This window comes from Dermacentor albipictus, chromosome 8 (genome assembly GCF_038994185.2).
Source record: "Dermacentor albipictus isolate Rhodes 1998 colony chromosome 8, USDA_Dalb.pri_finalv2, whole genome shotgun sequence".
NCBI classification, from domain to species: Eukaryota; Metazoa; Arthropoda; class Arachnida; order Ixodida; family Ixodidae; genus Dermacentor; species Dermacentor albipictus.
The window spans coordinates 112,879,152-112,893,105 of NC_091828.1; the positions used below are offsets into that span (position 1 = coordinate 112,879,152).

Below are 13,954 nucleotides of genomic sequence, written 5' to 3' on the forward strand. Positions count from 1 at the left end.
TAAGCCACAGCCATTTTTATTCAGCCAACACGGCCCAAATGCGAAAACAAACTTTGGAATCCCTGACGTCACGCTGACGTACCGGCGCTGGGGTTTCGGTGCAAAATTCAAATACTGATACTTGGACCTTTATTTTCTCATCGAATGATCAAACAATTTTTTTTTTAATTGACTGCCTGCAGGGTCCTCAAACAATGCTTCATTAGTCTAAACTGATTTATTGTTTCGCTTTAGTGTCCCTTTAAGACAGGGAAAGTAGCATGCCCAAAATGCACGTAGCTACAAAGGAATTGTTGAAAAATTTGGCCATGCTGCACAGTCTGCTGCGACTGTCCTGGAGTGGCAATGATTCTGGGTTCACTTCCTGGGCCAGGACAAATTTTTATTCATACGAAGCTTTGAAAACCTGACTGAGTAAAGTAACCGATTGGGCTAGTGATTGGGCTGTTTGTGTTCGTGCTTTGCTGTCATTCATTTCGTGCTTTCACACAAGACGTTTGAAAATGTGGTAGTCTGCTAATATGGATGTGAACCTCGCAGGGTATACTGGGCTGAATTTTTCGCTACCATGAGAACTTGGAAAGTCAGCGGCATAGCTTTCGTAGACAAGCATTAGCCCTTTCCATTTAGCAACTGTAGTCGGGTCAATGGTTAGAGCATCGTTTCTGTTGTGTTGGTCATTATGCTGCATTCAGTTTCATTATTACTATCCACTTGGTCACGTGTTGGTCACGGTCTAGTGACATGTTGCCTGCTACTTTCTCAGTCTCTGCTGACAGGACATATTTCTGCACCGGCTTCCTTATTTGTTTGATGCAGTGCAACTCAAGCACCGCAGGTTTTCTGTAAATAAAAAGGCCTGTGTTTTAACTTCTCGTTTTACGGTGGTCAACTTTGGAACTTTCGATGCCTGCAATATAATGTCCATCGCGTTATTGCATTCAACAATTCAACTTGAAAGGTAAAGTTAGTGTACTAATTTTTTTTTGCTTTGCTGTCCGTGTGCTACATTTCGAATGACTGTCCAAACCAAGTTTGAAAACGCTGGAGCAAAATAATGAAACTGAGAAATGATGTCGTACTTTATTATTTTGCCTAGTTTAAGGATGAGAAAGTTCGACTGTCATTTGCTCTTCATAACGGTAGATGCGCACTTTCCATTCTTGGCGCAGTCGATCCATATGGAGTGCCCGAAAATGCTAGCAATATCATGTCATGTCAATAATATAAATGCATCGCATAGAGTCTAGGAAGCTCACCACTGAAGTTGTTAGACCAGCAAGTGAGGCTTGTGGTGGGGCTGGAGAGAACGGTGCGGGAAACAAATGTTTGAGGATAGTTCACTTCTGTTTACATGGTCACACGCTTCACAGAATGCCATCTTGCCTAGAGATTGTGTGTGGAGAAGTTCCACTATGTAAGAGAAAATGGCAGGAATGTGTGAATCTTCGAAGTTTTGCATACGAATCGGATATTGGTATCGTATTACACTAACTATTTGTATTAGAAAATGAACTAATCAGTACTTTCGGATATCAAAACTAACGAAATATTTTGCAACAACTGACTGTTAAAGTTGGTTTACTGTTCTCCATCTCCTAAACAAAGCATCATGTATCGTCATAAGTGAAACGAGGACAAAAGCTTTTGAAGCAGTGCAGAAACAAGATGGCCTACATGAAAACCTATTATTGTGTGCTTGAATTCTGTAATTCAATGTTTCTTGCTGTCTAGTCATGTAGCACTTTTGTCTTTCGCTCTACAACCCGTAATGTTTTTCTTGGGAACAAGCCCTTTTACGTGCCTCTACATCATACAAGCCTTTCAGCAACCTTTCTTTATCTACCTTTTCCCCATAACTTTTAATCTTCATTAAAGAAAAAATCATTTATTTTGCATTTCCGGAAAGCTAGTCATACAGGAGCCATTCACTCTTGAAAGGCTTGTTTGTAGCTAGGCTTTAAAGATGGCGAGAAGCTATTTATGCAGTTCTTTTCTTGACGATTAGTGATATTGTGTTTAAGACTGATGCTAATTGTCTGTGATACTAAGCTGTATTCTGTCACTAGTGAGTACAAGCATGATACCTAATTATACTGAAATAAATGTTCCTGCTGTAAATATGTGCATCTAAGTTTGACTGTTCGGTATTGAATTTGTATTTGAAAAATTTAATTTTTGCCCACCTCTAGAAAATGGTCATCCAGGCCAACCATAGCAAAGCAAAGCTACAAAGGAAAACTTTTCTTGTATTCTGTGTTTCTTGCGCAGCCTTGTGCTGGTTTTGAGGGGATGAGTTTTGCCATTTTGTGAAATCTTCCTTCAAATCGCAGATTCTTGCAAAACTGATTTGCTTGTTCATTATTGTTCGTACAGACAGAGTTGATTAATTCACCCTCATCCTATCATCTGTGAAAGATTGTCCACTCTACTTTAGCACGTAACTACAAAGAAAATTAGCTGATTTCTCAGAAACAATGCTTTGCAAATAAAACGTCTTCCTGGTTTGGGGATTGAACCCTGGACCAATGACTTACTGGGGTGGTCGCTCTAGCATCTTTTTCCCTTTCATAAACTTTCCTCCACCTTGTGTGCTTCCACAAAATTGGTTTGCCATCTTACTATCGGCTAGCTAGGCTGCTAGCCAGTGGCACTGGTACAGAGTTTCATCCCCGAGCAGGGACCAAATTTTCATATTGTTACGTCTAGCCGATGGTGGCCAAGATGGAAACCCCATATCAATCAGGAACACTTTGTCTTCCTCCTCGTCAGTACAGCCACACTGTGGCGGCTGTTGCGTATCATCACCCCCTGCAGTAGAAGCACCGTCTCGGTGCTTAAGCTGCACATTCGTGGTGAAAGGTGTGTGATAGGGCATCAGTCGCACTACGCAAACGATGTCACTTGTAGCTGACGATGATGCTGAGGGGTTGGCGGCGATGATCTTATATGACATCGGTCACTTGTTGTACCACATGGCATGGACCAGTGTAACGCAACAGCAGCTTTTCAGAAAGGCCCACACGGTGGATGGGTGACTGGAGAAATATGCATGTCACAATGGTGGCAATCAAGGAGGTGTCTCTGATGCTTCTGTGAGGCCTCTAGACGGATGCGGGCGAGCTGCCAAGCATAGTCGGTGCATGTGATTGCGTCGTGGGCGTATTCAGTGGTAGGGCGTGTGGGCAAGGGCAGCACGGTGTCCAAGAGCAGTGCGGTTTCTCAGCCGTATAGGAAATAGAACGTGAATAGCCGACACTGTTGGGATGCAATCAATGAATGTCGCATATGGTAAATGCAGATCCCAGTCGTTGTGGTTGGCCACAACGTACTTCAAAAGGAGGTCGGTGATGGTTCGGTTGAGGCACTCCGTGAGGCCGTTGCTCTGTGGGTGGTATGACATGCTGAATTTGTGCTTTGTCGAGTTGGCGAGGGAAAGCTATGGCCACCTTTGATTAGTAATTGGTGCGGAGCACCGTGCACTAAAATGATGTCGTAGAATATAAAATCAGTGACGTCAGTAGCATAACGTGTCGGGAGGGCTTTGGTGATGGCGTACCACGTACCGTAATAGGTAGCGGTAGCGACCCATTTATTTCTGGAGCCCAAGAGAGGAAATAGCTTAAGACAGTCTAGGCCAACTCCAAGAACCAAAAAGGGGTCGGGCGGGGCGTCGATTCGCTGGAGACAGCCAGCTGTAAGCATGGAGGGTTTCTTCCGGCACTGACAGGGCTTAAAAGCAGCAACGTAATGCCTCGTGGAGTGGGTGAAACCAAGCCTAAAGCAGTGACGACGTACATGGTCGCATGTTCACGAGACGCCCAAGTGCCCAGCTAAGGGAGCGTTATGAAGCTGGTAGAGGACAGTCAAATGCAGGTGTGATGGGATGACGAGCAGAAGGGCAGGGCCACGGGGATCAAAATTATGCTGGTGCAATTTCCCCTCCTTGAGGAGAAACATCTGGAGAGAGATGTCACCAGGCATTGACTCCAGCCGGTCGATGAGGGCTTGTAATGAAGGATTGCGGCATTGGTCATTGCTGATTGAAACAACTGTGACACTGAGAAAATGGAAGCGATGGCGTCCGCATCTGCCAGTTCTTCCACAGGGTAGTGGGACAAACAATCTGCATCCTGGTGTAAGCTCTCCATCTTATATATGACGGAGAAGGTATATTCTGCAGGCGTAAGAATCGGCCCTGGACGTAGGGTCCTTGAGTGAGGATAGCCAGCAGAGAGCGTGGTGATCAGTGATTACACAGAATGAGCACCTATACAAGTATGGACGAGACTTGTCAACTGTCCACACAAGAGCATGGCACTCGCGCTCTGTGATTGAATAATTGTGCCCGACAGGTGATAGAAGTCGGCTGGCATAGGCTATAACGCGATCATGTCCATGCTGGCATTGCACTAACACTGCTCCTGTGCCATGACCACTAGCATCAGTTCGAACTTCCGTTGAGGCAGACTGGTCAAAGTGGGCCAGGATGGGAGGCATGGTAAAGAGAGGAGGGAGATGAGAAAAGAGGTCGGTAAGGGGACACGCAATGTTCGCAAAATCCTTTGCAAAATTCTGCCACTAGGAGCACAGCCCTATGAAACTATGAACATCCTTTGTAGACTTTGTGACGGGAATGCTCGTAAGGGCACGAATTTTCTCCAGATCAGGACACACGCCTCTTGCATCTGCGAAGTGTCCAATGACGGTGATTTGGCTGCGTGCGAAGTGACATTTTGAAGAGTTCGACTGGAGACCCACCTGGCGGAACACCACGAATCGCTGAGAGAAGATCAAAATGCGTGTCAAATGTGGGTGAGAAAACGATGACGTCGTCCAGATACCACAAACAGGTGGACCACTTGAACCCCTGAAGCAAAGAAAGAGCCCATTATTCGTTCAAAGGTGACCGGCGCGTTAGAGACTGAAAGGCACCACCTTGAACTGATAAGGACTGTCTGGGGTAGTAACAAATGCAGTCTTCTCTTGGTCCATGTTGTCAGCGGCAATCTGCGAGTAGCCGAATTGTAGGTCAATAGAAGAAAAATAGGTGGCACTGTACAAGCAGTCTAGAGCGTCATCAGTATGTGGCAGAAAGTAAACATCCTTTTTCGTGATTTTGTTCATGTGGCGATACTTCACACAAAAGCACCATGTTCCATTATTCTTTTTGACAAGTACGACGGGAGAAGCCCAGGGACTACAGGAAGGCTCGATAATGTCTTTTGCAAGCATCTTTCTTTGCTTCCTATTCGATAACTGTTCGTTCTGATGTGGAAACACAATATGGATGGCGGTGAATCAGGTTTGCATCGCCAATATTTATATGATGGGTCCCGACAGACGTTTGGCCTAACTATTCATTGCCAAAGTAAAAAATGTTGCAGTAGCCTTCAAAAATGCAGCAGAGGGCTTCAGCTTGAGCAGGTGTAAATTCAGAAGAAACAATCTTCTCAATGTTGATACCACTGCCGTGAGATGACGTCGTGGTAAGGGCTGAGCGGCAACAATTGTCGACTGAAGGGCTCGACGTGATCATCCTGCAGAGAGATAATTTCAGCCTTGTTTCCCAGTTTCCTTGTGGGAGGACTTACGCGGTTAGTGAGAAATTGACAGGGAAGGCAGGTGCGGTTGCCAGTAATTCTCAGCAGTGTGTACAAAACGGTAACACCATGTGTAAGTATAACTGCCGGAATAGTTGTGACCACGTAATTGGCGTCGGGTACAGCTGGTGGGGAAAACAAGGTGACGTGTCGCAAATTTAGGCGGTTGGTAAACAAAATCCATTGTAGGGGTTGGAGGACGGACGTCGGGATGAAAACCAAACTGGGAGTATTTATTCTACATTATGTATAGGGAGGTGAGCGTCAAGTGACAGTCGTACAGTCATTACGGGCCGGCAGCAACTCGGACGCTGCGGCCCGCGGCAAGAAGTTCGAGACAGGTGAATCAGGGAATGTCCCAGAATGCTCAGGTCTCTATGGAAGGCTTCTTATAAACCCTTCGAGCACTGGAAGTCACGTCATGTTCGACCAATAGGAGAGTCCGCTCCGATGACGCCACTTTCCGCCAATGGCAGGCGCCCGTGCGATGGCGTCATACCCGGCGAAGAGAGTCAGCGCCTGGTCCTCCACTCTTGATCACTTGTTCCCGGTACTGCGCTCTTGCCTCGCAGAATTGCAATCCACTTCTAAGCTGGAGAAGGAGGGGGGGCGCTCATGCTCCATTGTACAAGGGCCCACCTGCTCCCGGTGACTCGGCTCCGCAGCGGTGGCAAATGCCTTCTTCAAAGGCGAAGGGGGACGATTGAGCTCCATTGTCCCAGGGCCCCTTCTAATCCCGGCGGCACACGACCTGGGGGCTGCAAACTTGTTTGCACGTGTCTCCTCTGGAATGCGCTTTCCTGCTTCTGCATTCCTCAATTAGCTGTGCTGCAATCCGATGTGGTCTGGGGAACTCGAAGTAATCGCAGGAAACAGCTCCATATCTAACACCATGCAGCCTAAATGGCTTTGAGCCGAGGCGAGTCCACAGGGTCAGCAAGGAGAGCGAAATCAAGACGAAGTGAGCCAGCTGAACAGTCAATGAGGGCAGAATGAGTGGCGAGCAAATCTAGACCGAGAATGAGTTCGTGAGGGCAATGCTTGATGACGGTGATGAGAACGATGGTGTTTCTCTCGGCAATGGTGAGTCGAGCAGAGCACATGCAAACAATAGCGACAGTCCCTTCGTCGATGACTCGTACGGCTCTGGTAGGGGCAGGCATCAGACCTTTCTTGAGCAGACGGCTAAGAGCAGCACTCATAATGGACACATGTGCCTTGGTGCCAGTCAATGTCAACAAGAATGTCCAAGTTTATGGTTCATGGGTATGGCCAAGCGAGGATTTTGTGCCAATGTCGTCAATGCTGTTCCACCTCTAGAAGCTGCACTGTCTACTTTTCCGGTCAGGGATGCTGCGAGTAGGTCGGAGAAGGAGCACGGTGTGACAGAGACGCATGAGATTGACGGCGGAGGGAGGTGAGTGGGTTAGCAGGGTATTGTCAGAGGTGTCGCAGGGTCAGATGATGGGTTGGGCATAGAGGGAACGAATTAAAAGGATGAACTGGAGGGACATGGATGGTTGATAGAAAAATAGCGTGTCGCAGAAGTTTAGCGGCGTGGCAGTGGCGAACGATGTGCCCGATGCGTTGACAGTTAAAACACATCAGCTTGTCATCAATAGTGTGCCATTTGGTTGGGTTGCATTGTCGATAAGAGTAGTGAAAGGAGCGAGGTGGGAATGTGGGTGGATAAAGAGGTTCAGAGCACACGGGACGAATGGAGTGAAGGCCGATGTTTAACAATTCTTGGCGAGTGATGGCTTGTATCAAGAAGATCGTCGCCGGAGGAGGATCAGATTACGGGAAGTGGCCGCCAGTTGTGCTGCTTTGACTTTATGATGAATGTTGCAGATTAAGTTGGCACATTGTGAGGACTGGGGGAAGGGATCATCACAAGATGATGTGGCAGCTGCATTGGGATGCTCAGCTGCTTTTAGCATGCTCGAGACGGTGGCATTCTTTGAGGATTGTATCTATGCTGGTGATGTTGTTAAACACCAGTAGATTGAAAGCGTCATCAGTAATGCCTGGGCCTGAGTAACCTTATTGCCCTCTGACATGTTCGGGTCGGCCTTGCTACAAAGGGCCAAGAGGACGAGAATGTACGACACATAGGGCTTGGTTGACGTCTGTACGCGTATGGCAGCGACCTTCTTTTGCATCGAGTTGGGGACCAAACGGATTGCCAAAAAGATTGCGGAGCTTCTCTTTGAAGAGATCCCAGCTTGTGATCTCCTCTTCATGAGTCTGGAACTCTGCCCGTATAGTGCCGTCGAGGTACAAAAGAATGTTTGTGTGCATAATAGTCGGATCCCACCTGTTACTGGCACTGACTCATTCATACAAGCGGAGCTGTACAAATGTGTCACCGACTCTGGTGAAAACGCCAGGATCCCGCAGGGGCAGGGACTGTCACATAGGTCCGTGGCTTCAGGCGTAGATGCTTACGTAGATGAAAGGCCGCAAGCAGGAGCCGAAGTTGCATTGTCAGAGTAGTGACCGCTGTGAAGCTCCATGACGTGTACAGGGATTGTCTACTTCCACCAATAATGGTACATATAGCTGATGCACAATATATTTACACGTAGGCCAACGGTGGCCAAGACGGCAACTCTATATCAATTGGGAACGCATTGTCTTCCTCCTCTTCAGCGGAGCCACACTGTGGCAACTGTTCCATATCCATATTAGGGATGCAAAAGAGCACAATTTTGGCCAAAGTGGCACAGTTAAAGGCATTAAAATACCTGGCTTCTATGCGGTAGTCATGTTTACTAAACTCGTACCTGTCAGCTCTCCTGAATTATCTGTATTGTTTATGAATTTCGCCTTGTTCTAGATTTTATTAATGTTAAGTCATATTTTACGAAAAATAACTTCTGTTCACAAAATAGTTTCGCTCGTTGGCCTATGGCCATACCTGAATGTGAAAGGATGCCAGAGGGGTATCCGCTTCGAGCAAGTTTATTCAGACATGTCCGCGGATGCGAAACGGGCAACAGCAATGCCACTGAAACGTGAATGTGGTCTAAAGACGGCATGTTGCATGTCATTCTGTGCTGGTCAGAGTTTGGTGCTGCTTTTGTGGCCACATTTAGTCTATAAAGGTAAATCGTCAATATGAAACATGTGCTTAGGGCAAGGCTTAAAAAAAAAGACCTCGTTCCAGTGTTGCCTTGGTTTTTTGAAGTTCACAGGTTGGCAGGTATGTAAAAACTAAAAAGCACAAAATGCCGAGCTCAAGTTCGCTTCCATAATCTTTCCAGGTACGGTATGTAGGCAGGTGGGAAATCACTGTCATTCTGATTCAGCCTGATTCTCTCTCAGTTCTACAAATTATCAAGGAATTCCCAGATATTGCCATTGCAACAATGTTTTCTTCAACTTTGAAAGGCTTTGTCTTTCGTGACTTTGTGCTATTCTTGGATGAATTTTTCTTTCCATTTCCTCCTACCTGGTCGAGTTCTGCAGATCTTGTTTCCTTATTCGATTTTCACATTGGCATCATCATCGTTGACCTAAATTTTAAAATTCACTGCTACGCAGAGGCCTGTCCCAGAGGTATCCAATTATACCTCTGTCCCATGTTTACGAAGTTCCTACGCCTCTACATTCCTCTAAAGCCATGCAATTTAAGGGCAAAGTAACGTGTGTGGGTCATGTGCAATAATCTGCTACAAGGGTAATCGGAGATTTATATTACCCTCAGGGGGTCCCTGTGTTTGCGAATTTCCTTACCTGTAAGTTGGCAACGTATCTTGTCATTCTTGTTTTTCCTGTCACTTACTTTACGCCACAACGCTTCCGTTAAAGTTGATGTAACCCTCTTTGATTTTGACGGAGAACTGACATGTGCAGGAGGCACACAACTGTCTGCCACAGCAAAAATGTAGCGCATTTTAGTGTAAAGATTTTCAAAGCAAAAAGCATCGCTGTTAGAGAAATCTAACCGTGTTTAACCCATTTTAGCACCAATTAATTGTGGCCATGGATAATTAAGTTTGGTCACTTTTATTGCACGTTCATGATTGGCAAAACCGTACAGCTACAGAACAGATAGAGAATTTTAATTTCTTCGGTGCAGTTTTGTAAAGTTTTTGTAACGTGCACTCTATGTCAGAACTTGCTACAAGAGTGTCAGATATGATAGCATAAACTGTTCGTGTCTAACGCAGTTGTAAGCCCCTATCCAGCCACTCAAAAAATATGTGACTCGAAAAAGTAATGAAAGACCTGGCGACATGACGGAATTGACGCTGGAAGCAAATGCCCAGCCTTAAGCCCTTTACTCATACTGAACATTCTTGCACATACTTGCACCACAGGTCCAATAAAAAGTGTTCCAAGATCTATGCAGCTTGCTTTAAATATTTTCATCAGCATAGTTGTGCATACCGTGCCTGAAGTGGTAAAGAAAGGCATAGAGATTGTGTGGTGGCATTCTAGTGGCTGAGTTACCGGAAACAGCATTGATGTGTTTTCTGATGGTATGTGTGTCTCACCGTCTGTCGCTTGTGCCAGATTAAACAGTTGCTCTTGCTCAAATTTACCAATATTGTTTCTGTCCCCCCTTTTCCCTTCCTTTCATCTCTCCACAGGAGAAATAGAACGGTGTTTAAAGAAAGTAACCGAAGGCGTGGAGCAGTTCGAGGACATTTGGCAAAAGGTAACAAACATTTTCCGGCTTGCGCATTTTTTGTTTGTGTGCAAGCTTTTGTGTGTGTGTAATGACAACCGAATTTGTTTGCACATTGTATCCAGAGCAGGCTCCTGTGTTTGTGACGCAAAAGGCGATTGTATATAATTAGCATAGGCAGCGACATACCCACCACATGCCATAGAAGTGTGCCTCTGCTGAATGGTTCCTTCTGTTTGAATAGTGACACGCTACAAACTATGTCAGCAAGTTTTGCTTATAAATTATGATATTACTGCAGGACGTAGAAGTTGATAATTTTTTTTTCCTTGACGTTAGCGTCATCTGCAGCTGGTGAGGGGCTGAATTCGCAAAGCTTTTTGTTTGCAAATGCTCTTTGCCATTGGCTGTCCGCCTTCAATAATAGCAGGCCAACCAGCATGATGATTGGCTGTCATCTGCTCTTACGTACACATTTAGCATAACATATTTTGTGTGTGCATATGGACCCAGATGGTCACATGGTGTCACACCAAATACGGACCCAGATGTAGAACTCCCATCATCATCATCATAATCGGCAGTGGCGGCAGCGGTCTATTTCATGTCCGCTGGAGGACGAAGGCCTCTCCCTGCAATCTCCAATTACCCCTGTCCTGCACCAACCGATTCCAACTAGTGCCTGCGAATTACCTAATTTCATTGTCCCACTTAGTCTTCTGCCGGCCTCGACTGTGTTTCCCTTCTCTTGGCACCCATTCTGCAACACTAATTGTCCACCGGTTATCTAACCTGTGTTAGATAACCGATAGAACTCCCAGTGGCACGAGCTTTGAACATGTGCCTGGCCTCAAAAGTTTATGGGACCATCACATCCCACCATAAATTGAACTTATGCTCTGTTAAAACATGAGAATTCTAATTTATTTAATAGATTGTGGCATAGATCATGACTACTGCTAATTAAAACTATCTTGTATGCAAGTTTTCTGCTAATTCTGCCTTTTTTTTTTTGCAAATACCATGTGGTTTGAACTTTTGAGCCCAGCTTCACCTGCTGGCAAGGGCACCCTCTAAGCTGTGTTCATTTTAATGTGCCAGTACAACCTGAACAACAGTGCTTCAGTGATAAAAAGAAAAACGCCATGTAGTTTTGTTATTGTTATAATATTGCTATGCAGTAACATTATATAAATATGATTCGGTCTGAAGACTGGCAAGAATACCATATCATTTGCATAAAGACCTACCAGACACCGTGAAATCCTGCTTTGTATTTTTTTAGTTTTATTTTTTAGTGTGCTAGCTATTGTTTCCATAAAATGCATGTCAGGGAAGTTTTAGTAAAGCTTCTCACTGGACATTCTGGGCAGAGTTTGTTTTTTAATGAAACAATAACTTTAAATAGTGTTCAACATTCCAATTTGCCTTGCTTTTATTTATTATTAAAATGATCTTTTTTCTCAAATGTTTTTCCGTCAATGCCAAGTGACATTTTGTCCTGTAATACCCAGCCACCAAAGATAATGATTGGCATGGAACATTCTACACTGTGTGGCTGTAATGTCATCTTTTTTCCTTATTTGAGAATGTCCGCAGTTGTTCTATGGCTAATAAATTAAACACTTACTACTATGCAAGTCATCTGGTCATTATTTCTGATGTGCTTAATGTCTCGATCTGTGCAACAACATTACTGGTCAATTCCTAACACGAAAGCCTCTTTCCTACACTTTAACAAGTATCATCCTCCTCAGACTCAACGATATCCTAGTGACATGCTATATGTTAAAGTTGGTTATTGTTGCTAACCATTCTTTTACAAAATCTGAAAAACTGCTTCCTTGATCAGATGGCATAGGCACATGGTGGGATCAGCACTTCCATGAGTATGTTCATATAAGTCTTTTGTTTGCCTGAACACAATGTTGCTTCATCTGGTGGTATTTGAAAATGTACGCCTTAATTTCTCACCGTTTATGATGATGCAGCGCTCTGTCTCTCACAGCACATCAAGCTTCTCAAAAACTGGTGGCAACGAAATGGTTGCATGCTTGACACATAGTGTAGCCTGCATCTCACTTTGTGCTACACTAAAATACATCAGCTTGTCATTTCTGGTGTCATTTTAAAAGGTTGAAAGAAGTCATTCACGGACACTGGGTCTGACCAGGTTATTGTGCGGCATCAGTATGAAGAGAAGAAATGCAGGAAAAGGGGATGTCACATTTTCTTGTTGAAAAGAATAGCTGGAGGCATTTTTTGCCTACTGGGGCACAATACTATTCATCATTGTTGTGATTGGACAACACTTTCGATTATGCATAAGAGAGGGCTCAATTTTAAAGTTTGCAAATGTGCCCAGGGAATGCGATCTTTCATGCTTCCTTTTTTATGCTAGCTGCATTGTTCCCTTTCTCAGGTCTACAATGCAACCAACACGAACCAAAAGGAAAAGTATGAGGCTGACCTTAAGAAAGAGATTAAAAAGCTCCAGGTAAGACATGGTCAAATTTCTTGCTTTCTTTTTCTTTTTGCGTATTGTCAAATAAAGCTAGCAGGTGCCTAATTTTTCATTGCAGTTGAAAGTAAAAGTTGTCTTCTAGCTAAAAATATTAATGGCAACTTTATCGGCACCGGAATAATTTGTATACATTTTTTACGTATTTGTCGAGTGCAAGTTTTCGTTCGCTTTTGAGCACATGTACAGCTGTGGCCACTGCTAGCAGGAACATGGGAGCCCCTGTGGCATGCTCCGTGGAGTGCTCCACCACCGGCGCCTCGTAAAGTCTTGCATCGCATCTGCAGTCAAATTGATTGGCAAAAAGCCTGGCTAGTCGTCTGCAATGGTGAGTTGTCTGCCAAGACACCACAAGGTGCCCGTGGTGCCACTCCGCGGAGTGCTGCCCTGCATACCCGTGTTCCCGCTAGCAGTGGCCGTGCCTGTACATGGAAGTTTTTCATGGCGAATCATTGAAAGGTGGGCTTCAGTGCACAAACCCTTTTGCCATTTTACTTCTGGGAGCTGCTCACTTGGGCAACACGAATTCCTCCAATGACTCTTCCAGTGTCGGTGTAAGAACTTTGTTGTGCGAGTCTGTGTATAAATATCAGTGCTGGGTGTTTGTTACAAGCAATTTAGAAAAAAATTTACATCTCGGATGAATGAGACCAACAGCATGTTTTTGTAATCGACCTCATGTTACTCGGACTTTTTTTAAAAGTGGAATAAGCAGTTAAGTTTAACTGTGCAAATGTTTGCATTGAACAAAAGAAGAATGCAATTTATGACAAAGTCATATGGTCACTAGCCCACAGACGAGGCGCCAACCTGTGATGACGCACTAGTGTTATGGTTGTTGAAGGGGTGTGCGAATCTTCAAAATTTAGGAATAGCAAAATGGATATTCATTATTTGTAAACATGAATAGTTTTTGCCAATTTCGGAATGTCAGCTATGCCCAGTCAAACACAAGATTGGTGCAGAAGCGAGATAGAGTTAATACCCACAGACATAGAGTAGGCATAAAACATGGGAACTTACTTATGTAGCGGAGCAAGCTGCGGCGCTCGGGTACTTCATAAACTGCGTAGACTTTACCGTGTATATGCAAACAAACTGTTTATTTGTTTATTCTGCATTCGTGCTTTTAATAAACAACGCTTCATGACGTGCAATGTGACAGAAAATCGTTAACGTTATGGATATCGGGAT

The 13,954-nt window shown here is 44.7% G+C and overlaps 1 protein-coding gene across 8 annotated transcripts in view; it reads left to right on the top strand.

Annotated features, from left to right (window-relative positions):
• Not3 (CCR4-associated factor Not3) overlaps nucleotides 1-13,954 on the top strand; it is a 50,641-nt gene that overhangs the window by 6,883 nt on the left and 29,804 nt on the right. For all 8 annotated transcript variants that reach the window (XM_070524168.1, XM_070524166.1, XM_070524172.1 and 5 more), the window contains exons 2-3: nucleotides 10,202-10,269; nucleotides 12,662-12,736. In XM_070524168.1, the coding sequence (XP_070380269.1) occupies nucleotides 10,202-10,269; nucleotides 12,662-12,736 (143 nt within the window). The remainder of the gene's footprint in view (nucleotides 1-10,201; nucleotides 10,270-12,661; nucleotides 12,737-13,954) is intronic.